Below are 19,049 nucleotides of genomic sequence, written 5' to 3'. Positions count from 1 at the left end.
ACTTCAACGGTTGCCATGACAACCTTAGGCTAGAGACCTGCTACTTCAACGGTTGCCAGTTGTCATGACAACTGTAGGCTAGAGCCCTGCTACTTTAATGGTTGCCAGTTGCCATGACAACTGTAGGTTGGAGCCCTGCTCCTTCAACGGTTGTCAGTTGTCATGACAATTGTAGGCTAGAGACCTGCTACTCCAACGGTTGCCAGTTGCCATGACAACTGTAGGCTAGAGACCGCCTTCTTCAAAATTTGTCACGACAACCGTACGTTTTTAAACTGGTTTCCTAAACAGTTGCCACGACAAAGTTGCGGTTAAAACCAGAGAGTACGGAATGGAAATAGAGTCGCTGTATGTATTTGATATTGAAGCCGCCAATGTCGCGCGGCAGCCATCTTGATCCAACCCATCATTGCATTTACTCTTATGGTGTAGGTGTGTTGTTTCCAGTTATTTAGAATAATATTATAGATACATATATGCCGACCTGTGTTATGTAAGACAGAGAAAATAAGAGTCCAAGAAGTTACCTATGATGGCTATGTATGACTAATGGCATTGTATAGTAGCCTACTGTCGGATATCGTTGTCGTCTGCAGTTTATTAATATTTAAATTCAACTTGTGTTGCAGCTTTCCAGAGGATCCAGCACAGTCACTTCGCACGACCTCATCGTGTCAGAAGGCGTATCAACAAAACTGCAGTCTAACATTAGAGTCATTTAAATACAAAATAATTTTTCCTGCCCCTGTCTACTTAACAGGGTACTTTCTGTGATTCCTTCTCATGCCCAACGTAACTTTAATAGGTTTCATTAACGCTGCAGTGTTGATACGCCGTCGACATGTCTATCAGAAGGGGGCGGTGCTGTCTATATTTGCAGCCTAAAAAAACTAAAGATTAGTTGGATGAGCATGAAACTAATATAATTAGCCATAATAATAATAATAATAATAATAATAATAATAATAATAATACTGGTATTTATAATCACTACTGTTCATAAAGTAGGCCTGTTATGTTATGTATATACATTATGATTGACCTACATTATGTCATTGGAAGTTGATACTGAAAATGAAATTCAGGTTTTCTGTCGAAGAAGAATAAGGAAGTTAAGGAAAGAATGATTGTTTTGTCTACAAGAATAAGATTAAAACAATGCAACAGTGTAAACGGCGAGTGGTGAAATGAGTGGGTGATATAAACGATGTGTTAGAAACACTGAAACAGAAAATCTTGTTTAAATATGAGTTCTGTGATATTATGTTACGTTTCATTTCAAAGACTTTTCTATCTCTTCTCAGTAGACATATCGAAGGTTAATGGCGTGAAGGAAAAGAAACAATGTGATGAAAATGTTAAAGCGTTTAACGTAACAATTAATTTTCCTTCCATTAAGGCATAGACCTACAACTTTGTTAAAAGAGAATATGACACGTCTTCGTCATCCTTGGACTCTGTACAAATGGTACAGATAAATGAGATATTCATATCCTCAACAATGTATAAATAAAAATGTTGTAGCCTAAACTTTTTAAGGCGGGACCCACATCTTTTGCCACCCCTCTCCCTACCGTATCGGTACTTAATCCCATTGGAAAAATACAAATAACGATAATTTGACTCAAAAGCATTGGATACCTCACAAAGAGCGACAAAAATAGAAGTATATAGTGCAACAATGACACGACATATACGTCAAACTATTACCACTATGGCGCTGCGGTAATAGTTCAACACAAAATAGTAAATGTTTTCAAATGAAGAGCTTTGCAAACTCGTATTTTCAGCAAAATTTGTGAAGACATGAGTTATATGAAAATATTCTTTATCGTACGAAAGGAAGACGGCTTTCGCGGAGTAGCATGTTGAAAAGAGTTCTACAGTTAAGAGCAGAACTTACTGGCACATGCGAGACGAGAAATCGGAGTGTGCAAACCCACTTCCCAGTTCTCTTTGGTTTTTACATTGGTCTTCCTTGTTCATATTTTCGAACACTTAAACAAACTGAATAGTAGCTTGTAACGCCAAGATGTAACATCATAACAGCCAGGGATAAAATAAAATCAGAGAATTTATAAAGAACCTGACTTTCGGTCAATATTACTTGACAAAAAGAAATTAGATTCATTTCAGTATACCTATTAAAGAACTCGTGGAAAATTTTGCTCCGTAAGATACTACGAACTAAGTTTGTTTTTGCCGATAAACAGTTCAGTCTCCAAAATTTTAAACAACTTTCCGAAAGAAGAAGAAGAAAACAATTACGACAGTGACAAATGAATAGTGAATCCGTTTTTAGACATTTTCGTTCAATTGGCTGAATTCCAGAAAATATGAAGGAAAAAGTCACTTGACAATCATATCATTCATATTCCGATTTCAAAATTCTGCTCTTAACTGTAGAACTCTTTTCAACATGTTACTCCACAAAATACAGAAATTTTGGAACAATTGAACGTCCAACCTACATTAAGTTTTCTTCAAAACTACAGAATTAATTGGAAACATCATGTCGAAAGAATGCCAACAGAAAGCTGCCAAAGGCAGTGCTACATTACCGCCCTTCTGGACTACGATCTGTTGGAAGGCCATTAAGAGGATGGCATCAGACCATTGAGACTGCAACAGATACTAGGTCTAGTGCTTGAATTGGATGACGACGATGATGATGATGATGATGATGATGATGATGATGATGATGATATAATTCTGTGTGTATGTGGTATACAGAGTCAGATTTGAGAAGCTCTTTTATGAAAAATAGACACATTTATTGAATTTATTTATTTTTTTACTTTATTACTGAAACATTTTTATTCTTATGTTCAACGTTGTTTCTGTTTATCTTTCTAAATACAAAATAAATGCATGTTAAAACGTTTTTGTATTATTTTGTAAATCATCTCGTGACCCCCTAAGCTCCTTACACGACCCTCACTTTGGGAACCGCTGTTCTAGTCTACAGTTCGATCCTTACAAAAACCATCCAGTTTTTTAATACAAGTATAGCAGTGGACCCAACAAAGAAACAACAGTTTAATAATCTGGAAAGGTAAGTAAGTAGTTTACATAATTTCCTGGTGCAAAACAGGATTAGTGAAGCTAACTTTTGTTTGTTTTCTTTGAGAAGTTAAATTTTGATTGTTACTCCATTACCATGGAAGGAAAAAGATTTATGTTACATAAAACTGCAATACGTGTATTTGACAGATGTGTTATTTATGCTGGGCTGAGTTGTATCAAGATGGCGGTGTTGGCTTCAGCTGTCCAAGATCCATCCATAAGTAAGGTCTTCGCACACTGCCATATTTGCGCTAACTCTTATACTTGTTTTTTTGAAAGATGGGACATGACAGGGGCGTTGCAATCGGAAAAACAACTGAATGTCACATAGCGTGGTAGGCCTGTTGCTATGGTAACAGCGGTTGAGTTGCCAAAGTTACAATTCGCACGTGGCGAGTGCTTAATAGCTCTCTTGACGACATTTATTGTGCACACAATGTTAGCATTGGTACGTTTCGTCTTTGATTCTCTGTCGATTTTTGTATTGTTTTCTTACCTTCGCGTCAATTGTCATTGATTGTTTTAACGTCAGCCATCTTAACGACATCAGCTGGCAGCGTGGTAGTCTATATTGGCAACATGGCACTTAGTTCCAAGCTCGGCCGTTAAACTGTCATGTCCCATCTTTCAAAGAAACAAGTATAGGTTTGTTTACATTGCGCTATGGTTGCGTTGTGGAAGGAATTTGTGTTTACATTTATATATTTCATAAAACAAGTCTCCAAGCAAACATTCCGCCTGCTCGCACTGACCGATGAACTCGTTGCGGATGCGGATGCGGTCCTTGAGCTGCGGCGTGGAGATGATGAGGCAGTTGATGAAGGCGACGAGCGCCGTCTGGTAGTCGACGGCCGCCGCGGCGCGCAGCTCCGCCACCACGACGTGCAGGCGGTAGCGCTCGCCCTTGAGCGCGCGGTAGTGCTCCAGAGCGTCCAGTGCGCGCGCATAGCCCTCCGCGTTGTACACGCACAGCGCCGACAGCAGCTCCAGCACCTGCTTCTTCACCGTCACGTTGGGCGTGTCCAGAGCTGCAACACCACGGAAATGTTATTACCTCTTTGTCAGTTTGCCTACCCTGACACACTGATCAGACAGCTTCACTGATGTGCTTGCTTAACAGTACGGTGGGACAGCGCACAGCGTGTGTGACGGATACTTGAAGATGAATGCTACTAGATTACCTAGATTCCGGAAGTGAATTAAACACTATGATATCAACTGCGGAGGACGCAAAAAGGAAAGCAACTAAAGGGCGTTCGGATCGGTCCCAGGTCGATGAAGTGCATGCGTGCGTCACGATCACGATTGACAATAATTTCAATCTGTAACCTCCCGCGTAGTTCACCACATAGGTTGTAACAGCATGCAGACAATTGCATTTCCTGTCTTCCAAGTGGTGTGCATCTGCACTCACAGTTACAGCACACCACACACCAATTCTGTAATCATGCAAAGGCACTCCGTGTATTATCTGTGCCCGGAGTGTGAAGCAGCATGGAACCATGCAGATCACATGTGGATCAACAATTACAGAAATTCTCACAACTTACATTCTCATGCGGTTTGGTCAGTCCTAAGTGCTTACGTTCGCACACCTGAGTAGCAGTAGGGCTGTCAGTAGCAGTAGGGCTGTCAGTAGCAGTAGGCCTGTCAGTAGCAGTAGGCCTGTCAGTAGCAGTAGGCCTGTCAGTAGCAGTAGGCCTGTCAGTAGCAGTAGGCCTGTCACTAGCAGTAGGCCTGTCACTAGCAGTAGGCCTGTCAGTAGCAGTAGGCCTGTCAGTAGCAGTAGGCTGTCAGTAGCTGTAGGGCTGTCAGTAGCAGTAGGCCTGTCAGTAGCAGTAGGCTGTCAGTAGCTGTAGGGCTGTCAGTAGCAGTAGGCCTGTCAGTAGCAGTAGGCCTGTCAGTCTTAAGTGCTGATCGTCTCTTCAACAGTTCAATCGGAAGGAATCGAAAAATGAACAATCCATGGTCCCATCGGGAATCGAACAGACAATATTCCGACTTGCAGTGCGTTTCCAAATAATTCATTTTCCTCACACATTGCCGTAGTGCCAAGTGTGCGGACTGCACAATGTTAAGCCGGTACGTGGGCTGCATGCACATAACAAGCATTCCTAATGCAGCTGGCTTCACTGCGACACAGGATACATACTGTACAGGGACATCATTTTATTTTTACTTCAATTTTTATTGTACCTCAGTTTTTGAATGTACTTCACTCCCACCCCCTCTACCAGTAAACTTCCAACCGTACTCCACACAGAACCAAGGCCGCGTATGCAGCCAAAGTCGTCTTTCGGTCATAGTAAACAGTACTGAGTTAGTGAGTATAGTACGTTCCAGAAATATGTTCGCGTTTTCCAGTGACGAAAGAGCTTTCAATATTGAATCATATTTTCGCACAGGTACTGTCATCCGTTTGTCTACGTCGCATCCCGGTTTCCCCCACCCACTTCTCGCCCTTTTGTAAAGGCTAGTGGCTGGGCTGTCTTAGCTCTTCTGAAAACATTAATTTCTGTTAGGAATTGGACGTCTACGTAATATTATACCCATACAACTGTTTAAAATAACTTAAATAAAAGGGTCTCGTTAAGTAATTAACTGTCACGTGATTTACCCCCTTTCTACGATCCTGAGACAAAACCACTTGGATGGACAGTAGATAGCATGTCTGAGTAATTTTATTTTTTCGGATCGGGCAGAAGTGAAGACTGAATTTACAGTACGTAAGGTACTCTTTTATAGAGTAGGTACAGAATTATTTCAACATGAGTTACTAGAACGAAGGACGAAACTGATAATTGGAATTAGACACAATATAGTCTATATACAAAATCCACAAACGATTAGGGAAAATACGGGAATTTTACTTGAAGCAAGTAAAGAAATAGATTTGGAAGTAAATCCTGAAAAGACAAAGTATAAGATTATGTAACTCACACATGTAAGGTCAATTAAACAGTGTCCCTTCTTTCATCGTAGTCAGTCTCCTTTAAGCCACGATACATCGCGGTCGAATACCTGTACCAGCGGTGAGTCTTGCGTCCAGATTGTAATTCTGTCCATTCTTCTTTTTCATTTACTTTTTGTACTTTTTAATACATGATACATGTTTTTTACTATTAGATAGTACTTACTTCTTATGATGTTAATTTCTTTTATAAATACCAATTTAATCTATTTTAACCTTTCATATCTTTTATTCTTTTATATTTTTGAATAAAACACACACTGCTCATTAAGCTCTGAACCTTTTCTAGTCTTACAAGAATTTAATATTAATATTCAGACATTGTATATTTTTGTATTTTATTTCTTAAACATAACTATCCACGAACCTTATATATAATTATTTTCCTTTTGCAGTCGTGGTAATATCACTGAAGATGGAGGGGCACCCTCCGAAACATGTCTGAATTTTACAAATCTTAATTATCATCATTTGTAAAGTGTTCATACAACTGTGTTTTATATATATTGTATGTTTATTATATATTGTATGTTTATTATATGATTATGTCTCGTGATCAGAATATTGTACGAAATGGAAATACAAAAATTGGAGATTTATCCTTCGAAGAGGTGAAAAAATTCAAATATCTTGGAGCAACAGTAACAAATATAAATGACACTCGGGAGGAAATTAAACGCAGAATAAATATGGGAAATGCCTGTTATTATTCGGTTGAGAAGCTTTTGTCATCTAGTCTGCTGTCAAAAAAGATGAAAGTTAGAATTTATAAAACTGGTTGTTCTGTATGGTTGTGAAACTTTGACTCTCACTTTGAGAGAGGAACAGAGGTTAAGGGTGTTCGAGAATAAAGTTCTTAGGAAAATATTTGGGGCTAAGAGGGATGAAGTTACAGGAGAATGAAGAAAGTTACACAACACAGAACTGCACGCATTGTATTCTTCACCTGATATCATAAGGAACATTAAATCCAGACGTTTGAGATGGGCAGGGCATGTAGCACGTATGGGCGAATCCAGTTGAGAGGCCGGAGGGAAAAAGACCTTTGGGGAGGCCGAGATGTAGATGGGAGGATAATATAAAAATGGATTTGAGGGAGGTGGGATATGATGATAGAGACTGGATTAATCTTGCACAGGAACGGGATCGATGGCGGGCTTATGTGAGGGCGGCAATGAACCTCCGGATTCCTTAAAAGCCATTTGTAAGGAGCAAGAGCATCATTATATGAACACGCAATTCTCAAATGTTGCATCTACGAGTTTAACTACTTTCATTATAAATTATTTACAGTACAATATCACATCGCTATTTATATACAATAAAGAATGTTAAAAATGTCCGATCTTATGACTTATCGATGTAATATTAACAGTTGTTAATACATGTTAAGTATAAGTAATGTATAAACGTTTCCGCCTTTTACGGCGTCATCAGATATAACTGCTTCTATGATATCTAAATTACATAGTGGAATTTTTGTTTTCTCTTGCAGTAAACCATCAAATTGGTGTTATAGTAATAAGTAATAATGGACTCACGAGTTTTATATATTTTACTTGTTGGAAAAATTTTAGATTATAAATAAGTCTACATTGTATAACTAATTATATTCTATTTAGTATTGAAATAGATAAAACTCATGTTGCAATGGTTTCAGTTGCATGTGTATTTTAAATTGTCACAATTTTAAATTCAAATACGTTTTCAATCTATGTGTTTAAATATATGATATTGTGTTTGTAATATACAGTATAGCTCAATTTATGTAAAGCTTTGTTGATGTAATTTATATCTTCATTTTATATTTGTCATAATTCATGAAATAATTCGTAATATTACATTAATGTCGTGGTGTCTGTTGAGATGTGTAATGATTCTACGTAATATAAAATGAAATTTGTGTCTTGTGTTTGTTGTTTTTAAGCTTATTTTGTGCTTGATGAAATTGGTGTGCTATTAAATGGATCTTGAATATCTGCAAAATATATACGTTTGTTTTAGGTTGAAATAGATAATGTTAAATTGATAGGTTATAAGATTGAACATTTTTAATTTTATTTATTGTATTTAATAACTGACATCTGAAAATCAAAACATGAATCGTAAATTAGGTATTTATATAACTGAACTTTCCTTGAAGAATGCATTGTTGCGTTTCTGTTCAGACTACAGACCGAAAGCACTGAGCTACCAGCAAGAGAGAGAGCGAATGATTGTTGCGTCTGTACTCGTACTGGTGTGATCGTGGCTAGGCTAACGAGAAAGCCAGGCTATGGCGCAACGTCACATTCTTAGTCATAACATGGCCAACATTGAACAAGTTCATATGTAAATGCATGTTTAACATGAGATTAATATAGCTTTTCCTTTGTTTTTTAGAACTTTGAACATGTATTTATATTAGGCGATTGTTAAGATGGCCGTGATAACAACGTGACTCCGATTCGTGCCGAAGCCTGTCTGTGGTGCGATGTGCGAACAGGCCAGAAGACGATAGTATTAATAATGTTAAAGCAGTCGTGATAATATGACATTTTAAATTAAATGGTTTCATGTAAGCTTAATATTTGACAAAGGAAAAGAAAATCAGCCAGACTCAGTTATATCAAATTATGCTACAGGCGTTTCTTGAATCTCTATTCTCTATGACTGTGTCACTAGATTTAACTTGAAATGGCTAAGTTGGCAACACTGGCTACCACTACCAGCGCGGCCGACTTCAAAGAATTGTGCTCTGTGCAATTGTGCTGTTTTTAGAATCAGTGTCGCATACTTATGAGAATTTTCACGTAATGTCTGATGCATGCAGTCCACTGAGCTGTGTCGCTTACTACAGAAGCTGCTAATGTAAGATATTGCTGTAGGCCTGTATGAAATGGTAATTGAAGCAAGTGCCTGGTGGCACAGTGGACCCCTGCCTATGAGCAGTTAAATGTAATTTAAGTAACAAGGTCCTGAACTTGTATCCTTGTTCCAGACATTTTTCGCAGCTGTTTAAAAAGTGAACCACTGCTCGCTGCAGTTTTCCTTGAGAAACGGAGGCGAAATTTTTCTATTCTTTCAGAATATGTAAATTATTTTTATACACTTTGCTCTTTAGAATTCATCAGAGATAAAATTCACAAGCGATTAGGTCCTTAAGCATATTGAGGATTTTATCCTGGTATTCTCTATGAAGATCGTCCATAGAATAGTCGACTGTATTGATGTCGCAGGATCAGTATCGCCAACTTTTGAAAACATTGGGTAGGCTCAAACAGTTCAGTTATAACTTAAAAAACAAAAAGAGCAAGAAAGAAAGAAAGGTTAGAAAAGGAAAGATATGTCCTAAGTCCTCATTTGGGTGTATCGTGATATTAATTTCCATAACACTGATATGAGTATGGATAAAAAACTACAAAGTGCTAAAATAACGAAATGCAGATCTGAGAACGATTTAGAAATGTATGTGATTTGATTAATATAAGGTCCAGGGGCTATGGCCCTTTAGTTGTAGATAACGTTCTTTTGTATTTTTTTGTGAATACCAATTGCGACTACGAAATAAAAACCTCTTCATATTGTTAAGACCGTCTAGCAACTATATACATCATCTGTTATGCATAATTAGCTACCCAGTTGTGATTAAATAGATCCTTATAATTATGTCAGTGTTTTAACTTGGGTGCTTTCTGAAATAACAATAGTCAGTAGAACGTTAACCGCCATTATGTAGCAAGGCGTGTTTCTCCTGATTGCACTTCTCCCTATAAATTCGTCACAAACATCTGTCTCCTCCAAGTCCAACTCTCAGCACTGTCCTTGTGTATATGTGATAAGTCTTTGCTGGGACACACTTGAACGCTAAATGCTTCAGAGAGGACAAATATCTCTCTGGGACGGCATGGTCAGAGTTAGACGTTTAATTTGCATGAATTTAGGCACATTCGACTTCAGAAACTTTACTACATCAGCAAATGTTGCCAATTCTACACACAACGTTGGAGCACTTTGCCTCTGTGACCGTCAGATTTCACAGTCTGAAAGTCGTCATTCAAATCGCACCTGACGTCGTCTACTTTTCCAATAACAAAACTTTCCACTGCCTTCAGAATTTAATTTCCCTGGAAGCATTCTTTAAGGGGTACATTCACGCAATTTAGAATTTCATGGAATTGGCACTCAAAACGCTTCTTCACACGCATACATTCGTGCTGTGTGTAGGCGCCTTCCCTTGCTTCAAGAAAGCAAGCCATTAGCTTTCTTGCACACTTGAGATAATTTGAATTTTTTATTTCCATCATAAAGTACCCAGGGATGTATTCCCTGCCATTAATTTTGAAAACTTATTTGTTTCCCATTAACTTGACATTTTAAAATTACAGTCCCCTGAATTACTGAATTATTTTAAAAGTAATTTCGTAAAACAATATTAGCCGATTTCCGAACCGAATTTAAATCTACAGCACCGGAACACTGGCGAGAGTATTGTTCATCCGTGGTCATGTGATAACCAATTTGTCCAATAAGACTGAGAAAACCACAACCACGTGACACCAGACTGAGAAAACCACAACCACGTGACACCAGACTGAGAAAACCACAACCACATGACACCAGACTGAGAAAACCACAACCGCATGACACCAGACTGAGAAAACCACAACCACATGACACCAGACTGAGAAAACCACAACCGCATGACACCAGACTGAGAAAACCACAACCGCATGACACCAGACTGAGAAAACCACAACCACGTGACACCAGACTGAGAAAACCACAACCACGTGACACCAGACTGAGAAAACCACAACCGCATGACACCAGACTGAGAAAACCACAACCACGTGACACCAGACTGAGAAAACCACAACCACGTGACACCAGACTGAGAAAACCACAACCGCATGACACCAGACTGAGAAAACCACAACCACATGACACCAGACTGAGAAAACCACAACCACGTGACACCAGACTGAGAAAACCACAACCACGTGACACCAGACTGAGAAAACCACAACCACATGACACCAGACTGAGAAAACCACAACCGCATGACACCAGACTGAGAAAACCACAACCACATGACACCAGACTGAGAAAACCACAACCGCATGACACCAGACTGAGAAAACCACAACTGCATGACACCAGACTGAGAAAACCACAACCACATGACACCAGACTGAGAAAACCACAACCGCATGACACCAGACTGAGAAAACCACAACCACGTGACACCAGACTGAGAAAACCACAACCGCATGACACCAGACTGAGAAAACCACAACCAGGTGACACCAGACTGAGAAAACCACAACCACGTGACACCAGACTGAGAAAACCACAACCACGTGACACCAGACTGAGAAAACCACAACCACGTGACACCAGACTGAGAAAACCACAACCGCATGACACCAGACTGAGAAAACCACAACCACGTGACACGAGACTGAGAAAACCACAACCGCATGACACCAGACTGAGAAAACCACAACCACGTGACACCAGACTGAGAAAACCACAACCGCATGACACCAGACTCAGAAAACCACAACCACGTGACACCAGACTGAGAAAACCACAACCGCATGACACCAGACTGAGAAAACCACAACCACGTGACACCAGACTGAGAAAACCACAAACACGTGACACCAGACTGAGAAAACCACAACCACATGACACCAGACTGAGAAAACCACAACCACGTGACACCAGACTGAGAAAACCACAACCACGTGACACCAGACTGAGAAAACCACAACCGCATGACACCAGACTGAGAAAACCACAACCGCATGACACCAGACTGAGAAAACCACAACTACATGACACCAGACTGAGAAAACCACAACCGCATGACACCATACTGAGAAAACCACAACCACGTGACACCAGACTGAGAAAACCACAACCGCATGACACAAGACTGAGAAAACCACAACCACGTGACACCAGACTGAGAAAACCACAACCACGTGACACCAGACTGAGAAAACCACAACCACGTGACACCAGACTGAGAAAACCACAACCGCATGACACCAGACTGAGAAAACCACAACCACGTGACACCAGACTGAGAAAACCACAACCGCATGACACCAGACTGAGAAAACCACAACCACGTGACACCAGACTGAGAAAACCACAACCGCATGACACCAGACTGAGAAAACCACAACCGCATGACACCAGACTGAGAAAACCACAACTACATGACACCAGACTGAGAAAACCACAACCGCATGACACCAGACTGAAAAAACCACAACCACGTGACACCAGACTGAGAAAACCACAACCGCATGAAACCAGACTGAGAAAACCACAACCACGTGACACCAGACTGAGAAAACCACAACCACGTGACACCATACTGAGAAAACCACAACCACGTGACACCAGACTGAGAAAACCACAACCGCATGACACCAGACTGAGAAAACCACAACCACATGACACCAGACTGAGAAAACCACAACCGCATGACACCAGACTGAGAAAACCACAACCACATGACACCAGACTGAGAAAACCACAACCGCATGACACCAGACTGAGAAAACCACAACCGCATGACACCAGACTGAGAAAACCACAACTACATGACACCAGACTGAGAAAACCACAACCGCATGACACCAGACTGAGAAAACCACAACCACGTGACACCAGACTGAGAAAACCACAACCGCATGACACCAGACTGAGAAAACCACAACCACGTGACACCAGACTGAGAAAACCACAACCACGTGACACCAGACTGAGAAAACCACAACCACGTGACACCAGACTGAGAAAACCACAACCGCATGACACCAGACTGAGAAAACCACAACCGCATGACACCAGACTGAGAAAACCACAACCGCATGACACCAGACTGAGAAAACCACAACCACATGACACCAGACTGAGAAAACCACAACCGCATGACACCAGACTGAGAAAACCACAACCGCATGACACCAGACTGAGAAAACCACAACTACATGACACCAGACTGAGAAAACCACAACCGCATGACACCAGACTGAGAAAACCACAACCACATGACACCAGACTGAGAAAACCACAACCGCATGACACCAGACTGAGAAAACCACAACCACATGACACCAGACTGAGAAAACCACAACCGCATGACACCAGACTGAGAAAACCACAACCGCATGACACCAGACTGAGAAAACCACAACCGCGTGACACCAGACTGAGAAAACCACAACCGCATGACACCAGACTGAGAAAACCACAACCACATGACACCAGACTGAGAAAACCACAACTACATGACACCAGACTGAGAAAACCACAACCGCATGACACCAGACTGAGAAAACCACAACCACATGACACCAGACTGAGAAAACCACAACCGCATGACACCAGACTGAGAAAACCACAACCACGTGACACCAGACTGAGAAAACCACAACCACGTGACACCAGACTGAGAAAACCACAACCGCATGAAACCAGACTGAGAAAACCACAACCACTTGACACCAGACTGAGAAAACCACAACCACGTGACACCATACTGAGAAAACCACAACCACGTGACACCAGACTGAGAAAACCACAACCGCATGACACCAGACTGAGAAAACCACAACCACATGACACCAGACTGAGAAAACCACAACCGCATGACACCAGACTGAGAAAACCACAACCACATGACACCAGACTGAGAAAACCACAACCGCATGACACCAGACTGAGAAAACCACAACCGCATGACACCAGACTGAGAAAACCACAACTACATGACACCAGACTGAGAAAACCACAACCGCATGACACCAGACTGAGAAAACCACAACCACGTGACACCAGACTGAGAAAACCACAACCGCATGACACCAGACTGAGAAAACCACAACCACGTGACACCAGACTGAGAAAACCACAACCACGTGACACCAGACTGAGAAAACCACAACCACGTGACACCAGACTGAGAAAACCACAACCACGTGACACCAGACTGAGAAAACCACAACCGCATGACACCAGACTGAGAAAACCACAACCACGTGACACCAGACTGAGAAAACCACAACCACGTGACACCAGACTGAGAAAACCACAACCACGTGACACCAGACTGAGAAAACCACAACCGCATGACACCAGACTGAGAAAACCACAACCACGTGACACCAGACTGAGAAAACCACAACCGCATGACACCAGACTGAGAAAACCACAACCACGTGACACCAGACTGAGAAAACCACAACCGCATGACACCAGACTGAGAAAACCACAACCGCATGACACCAGACTGAGAAAACCACAACCGCGTGACACCAGACTGAGAAAACCACAACCGCATGACACCAGACTGAGAAAACCACAACCGCATGACACCAGACTGAGAAAACCACAACCGCATGACACCAGACTGAGAAAACCACAACCGCATGACACCAGACTGAGGAAACCACAACCGCATGACACCAATGTTCACGCAAATCGAAATTAGCCTCAAGTGGTTCTTGAGCATGGTTCGTACGTGTTCAGAGAAACATTCTCTTATCAACATAACAAAAATTCTCGTATTTCACGAAAAATTCTCGTGCCCGTAAGAAAAAATAAATAAATAATAAAATAATAATAATAGTAATAATAATAATAATAATAACAAATTATTGGGAGGGCCTCGCTCCAATAGCAAAATTAATGTATTACCTAAACCAGGGGTGCTCAACCTTATGAATACTACGAGCCAGTATTTTAAAAAATGTTCTTTTGGAGGGCCGCAGACATCCTCCAGTAATAAATGGAATTTACATAAATGTCTTACTAATTAGTGATTGCTGTAATTAATAATATGTCTGTTCAAATATTTTTTTTAATTTTAAGTTTGAAACTTTACTATCGAGCCGCAGCAAACATAGTGGCGGGCCGCGGGTTGTGCACCGCTGATCTAGACGAATTCACAGGTGATGTAGAATCTGCAGTAGTTACCAGTGTGTTCCATGTAGCCTACTGCCGGTAGGAATGAGTGATTTTAAATTTATATATCTTCTCACCATTCGTGAGCTGCCGCAAGGGACAAAGAGTACTTAACCGTAGAAATGTTTACAAGTTCAGTGAACCATTAATTTTGTTTTAACAATGAAATTCTTACAAGTACATAGCTGCAATAATTTTTTTTTAGATTAGTGGAAATATACCTATTTTTAGAAAGGTTAGTGTTACGAAAAAGTAAAGAATGCTAATGAACTTGGTTTCATTTCGAATATAGGTGATGCTTCAGGAGAGCAATTGATCCTTTCAATGCAGCTAAAGTTACAATCGGAATAATAGTTGTAGGTATTCCAAGCCTCTTAAACTCATCTTTCATGAAGAGAGTAGCGGTACCTCTTGCTCCAACCAGAAGTCCGATTACTTCAAGCTCTTCTAGCTGGTATGTTTGGAGGTAATAGGGAATGGTAGGATTGTAGATATTCTTTTTTTCCTTATCCACTTCTGCTGGCTGCTCCTCATTCGTTTCGAAACGCACAGTGGGATCAATTATGAATCCAGATCTTGTAGATTCCTTGAAAGCTATTATATCTATGCGCCGTGTACTGCCAGTGACGGAGAGACCATGTACTTCTTCAAAGGTGTTGTAATCGGCATCTTTAAGGGCAGTGGCTACAATAGATCGTACTTGGTGGCGTTTCGCAGAGCTTCGCCGTGCGGACAGGATCCCAGTGTCTGTAAGCTCACCAGCAGGTGTCAGAGTTCCGCACACGATTGTTTTCAATAACAAAATTACGGTAAATAAAACACAGATTTCTGATCGTCAATATCAGCTCACGATTGATATAAGCAACAGTGCAGTGAGTTGGACGTGAACGGCTTCCACGTGGTTTTTGTGTTGTTAAACTTCATTGCACGACGTTGCAGTTATGGCGTGGTTTTTTGTCCTCGGAAAGGAAGCAAAATGTCTTAGTAATTGAAAACAATAAATTTTAAACAGATTTAGAGGATTTCTTCACATTTTTCGTCATTCTTACAATTGGTCACACTTAATTCGTAACAGATTCATATTCGCCACAGGGCACAGCGGTATATTTGTCACAGGTGATTTACTGATAACAATTTCAATTGGTCTGAATGATTCATTGGTCACAATTTGAATTGGTGAAATTGAATTCCGACTGAATTAATTAACAATAATTTAGTTAGTCATATAGTGAATTTCCTGTTATTTTGCCGTAAGTTTGCTGCAATATAATGCCCGTAGAATGTTTCCTTCCTCCTTGTAATGTTCGACGATGGAGAAATGCTGCACGTGTGTCGGTCTCCGCAGATTTTCTTTTCTTCTTAGTCGGCGAGTTATCTCACCCTGCGGATTTTGAAGTACACGATGCTTTGTATTCAGTCCACTGTGGCATGCCTCAAGTCCTGGGAAGGTGCCATATGAGGCTGTTAGATGCAAAGCTGATGTTATTTACTAGCGGATAGAATTTGCTCTTACATCATAATTTTGATATTTACCGTTTTACGGGGTCTTGAAAATCGTTATTAAACGTTTAACTCGCGTAATCCATTATAAAGTTTGATGCAAACCTTGCGTGATCCTTCCATAAAGTTTGAGCAAATCTGTTCTTATTCTTGGGTTTATGCATCTTCAAGAAAAGGCTCAAGCAAATTTGTCTTCTATTGAATTGAAGGAAGACTACTAATAAAATCTATTTCTCATCGATTTTGGAGGTTCTTTCTCTTGTGCTAGCTGCATCGAAGTAAGATCTTAATGTAGTCAAGAGATGTTCCACAGTTGTTGCAAGGGGGAAAATCCTGAAAGCTTTAAGAAATTAAAACAGCCGTGAAAGAAAGAAGAGCGTTAGTAGAAATGTGTTTTATGAAGGGTGACCAGACATACTCTTTTCTATCTGAAAATATCTTCAATTGTACCCTTTTCTTTATTTTTATAAATTTCAACAAAAGTGATATTCCTCGAAAGTTACTACAGTTAGTCTTGTCCCCCTTCTTAAAGATAGGTACGATTATGGACTCCTTCCATTGTTCTGGTACAATTTCCTTTCCCCAAATAGCAAGTACAAGCTTATAAATTTCGTTAGATAATGCGCTTCCACCCTCTTGTATTAATTCTGCTGGAATTAGATCGATACCTGGAGACTCGGATGTTTTTATTCCTGCTATTTGTTTCTACCTCATTCAGTTTTTCCTTCAAGTAACCTCTCTTTTTATTCCCAAGTGTACGACTTGCTTCCCATCTTTCATTGAAATAATTATCTCTATTCTCCTCAACTGGATCCTGCAAGAATTTCAATTTTGTCTGTTTCCTTCTTTCTACTACCGTGCAACAATCTTCATCAAACCTCGATTTATTTTTCTTAGTTTCATAATAGCCTATGCTCTGCTCAGCTGCAATTTTGATACTATCTCGGATATTTTCCCACACGCTATTAACATCTAACTCTTCCTGCTATGTTGCTTAGTTTCCTCGTGCCGAGCGAGTTGGCTCGCATTCGGGAGGTCCTTGGTTCGATTCCCGAACCAACCAACCTGACTGTGGTTTTTCTGTCATTTTCCACAGTTACTTAGGCAAATGCCGGTTTGGAATTTTCATTGCCACGGTCCATTTTCCCTTTCCCTTCCGTGTGGAAAAAGAATTTAGATTATCATACCATATCATTCATCTTTCTCATCTCATTCAATAGCCATATTCAGGTCAGACGCATGTCTTCATCCGCTTACAGGAGAGGGCGTCCTGAGTTCCCAGCCTTCCGTAATATCTCTGCCAGGATCCTTTCCTTAAGAGCACTTCCAAGGGCGCTTCGACACCTTGGAAGGGCCGTTGGAATGGATCCTGTGCTGCTTCGTCACCACACGCCGAGCGGACTAATTTTCAGAACATAAGCGGCAAATTAGTTTTTTTCGTAAATAATAATAATAATAATAATAATAATAATAATAATAATAATAACAACAGTGGATATCATCTCCACTCGCAACTGCTCAGCCACACGCTAGCTACACGTGACGTCAGAGTGCTTGCGTCACGCAGGTGGTTTATGAATAAATGTATCAGGGCCGGCACCTCCGCCCGCCCGCCCGCCGCGCCGCTCGCTGATGCTCCGTTGCGACATTGTTGAGCTGATTCAACGCTGACACCGAAGGTTACGAGTAGTTGTCAGTAGCAACAAATGTTCCATCAGGGACCATTTAGGCTTCCAAAAGTATTCAGATTAAGGCTGCCACAATTCTGCATACAAAAATAGGGAAATTTTTGTTTTCATGAAAGTTGGAGATATGATTTGCAACGAAGAAACCTGTCTGATAATTATACTGTACGTATCCATGCATAAAAAAATAACAGCAAATCTGAATATGTCTGCCGTGACGTCAATATCCTGATAGTTACGAGCAGATAGGCTAGTCTGATTAACTGATTTAAACATGCATACTATGAACTTAACCTCTGATTGAGGTTCTGGCTGATACGTATGTCTAGTATCAGCAGTACATCTCACTTGACGATATGTGTCAGAGGAAGAACAATTGTTTGTATGCATCTGAAGTCTGACTGGTGTAATATGTAGCTAGTCGGCGATGTATGCATTGGAGGGGGAAAGGAACTGGGCACCCTACCCCATTATCTAATGGCCTAGTTGTCTCATGAGTGATGCCTTATTGGTGTCACTTATGAGGTTCAAACCTGTATTCGGACAGTTGACTAAACAACAACAACATGAACTCAGTCGTTCTCGTACTTGCTTCAGGAAAGAAGATGTTTTCTCGAAGTCACGAAAATGCACGCATGAAAAGTCTGAATTGCCTTATTTAATTGGAGTCTATTTCTTTCATGATTCTCTCCACAGGTGTAGAAGTTACTGGAAAACAGTACACAAATTTATAAAACTTTCTAAAAAATTTTACATTTGGTTCCACATTCTTTTAATTTGTTGAAAACTTCAACCCGCACATTTACACCTTGCATTCCTTTACTCGAGTCTCTTTCATTTTAAGCACAAGATAGACCAGC

The 19,049-nt window shown here is 40.6% G+C and overlaps 1 protein-coding gene across 3 annotated transcripts in view; it reads right to left on the bottom strand.

Moving 5' to 3' along the window:
* LOC138698724 (inverted formin-2-like) overlaps positions 1–19,049 on the bottom strand; it is a 120,962-nt gene that overhangs the window by 34,983 nt on the left and 66,930 nt on the right. For all 3 annotated transcript variants that reach the window (XM_069824934.1, XM_069824935.1, XM_069824936.1), the window contains exon 3: positions 3,819–4,094. In XM_069824934.1, the coding sequence (XP_069681035.1) occupies positions 3,819–4,094 (276 nt within the window). The remainder of the gene's footprint in view (positions 1–3,818; positions 4,095–19,049) is intronic.

The sequence above is a fragment of the Periplaneta americana genome, chromosome 4, assembly GCF_040183065.1.
Source record: "Periplaneta americana isolate PAMFEO1 chromosome 4, P.americana_PAMFEO1_priV1, whole genome shotgun sequence".
Taxonomy (NCBI): domain Eukaryota; kingdom Metazoa; phylum Arthropoda; class Insecta; order Blattodea; family Blattidae; genus Periplaneta; species Periplaneta americana.
This window is presented reverse-complemented; position numbering and strand designations above follow the sequence as displayed.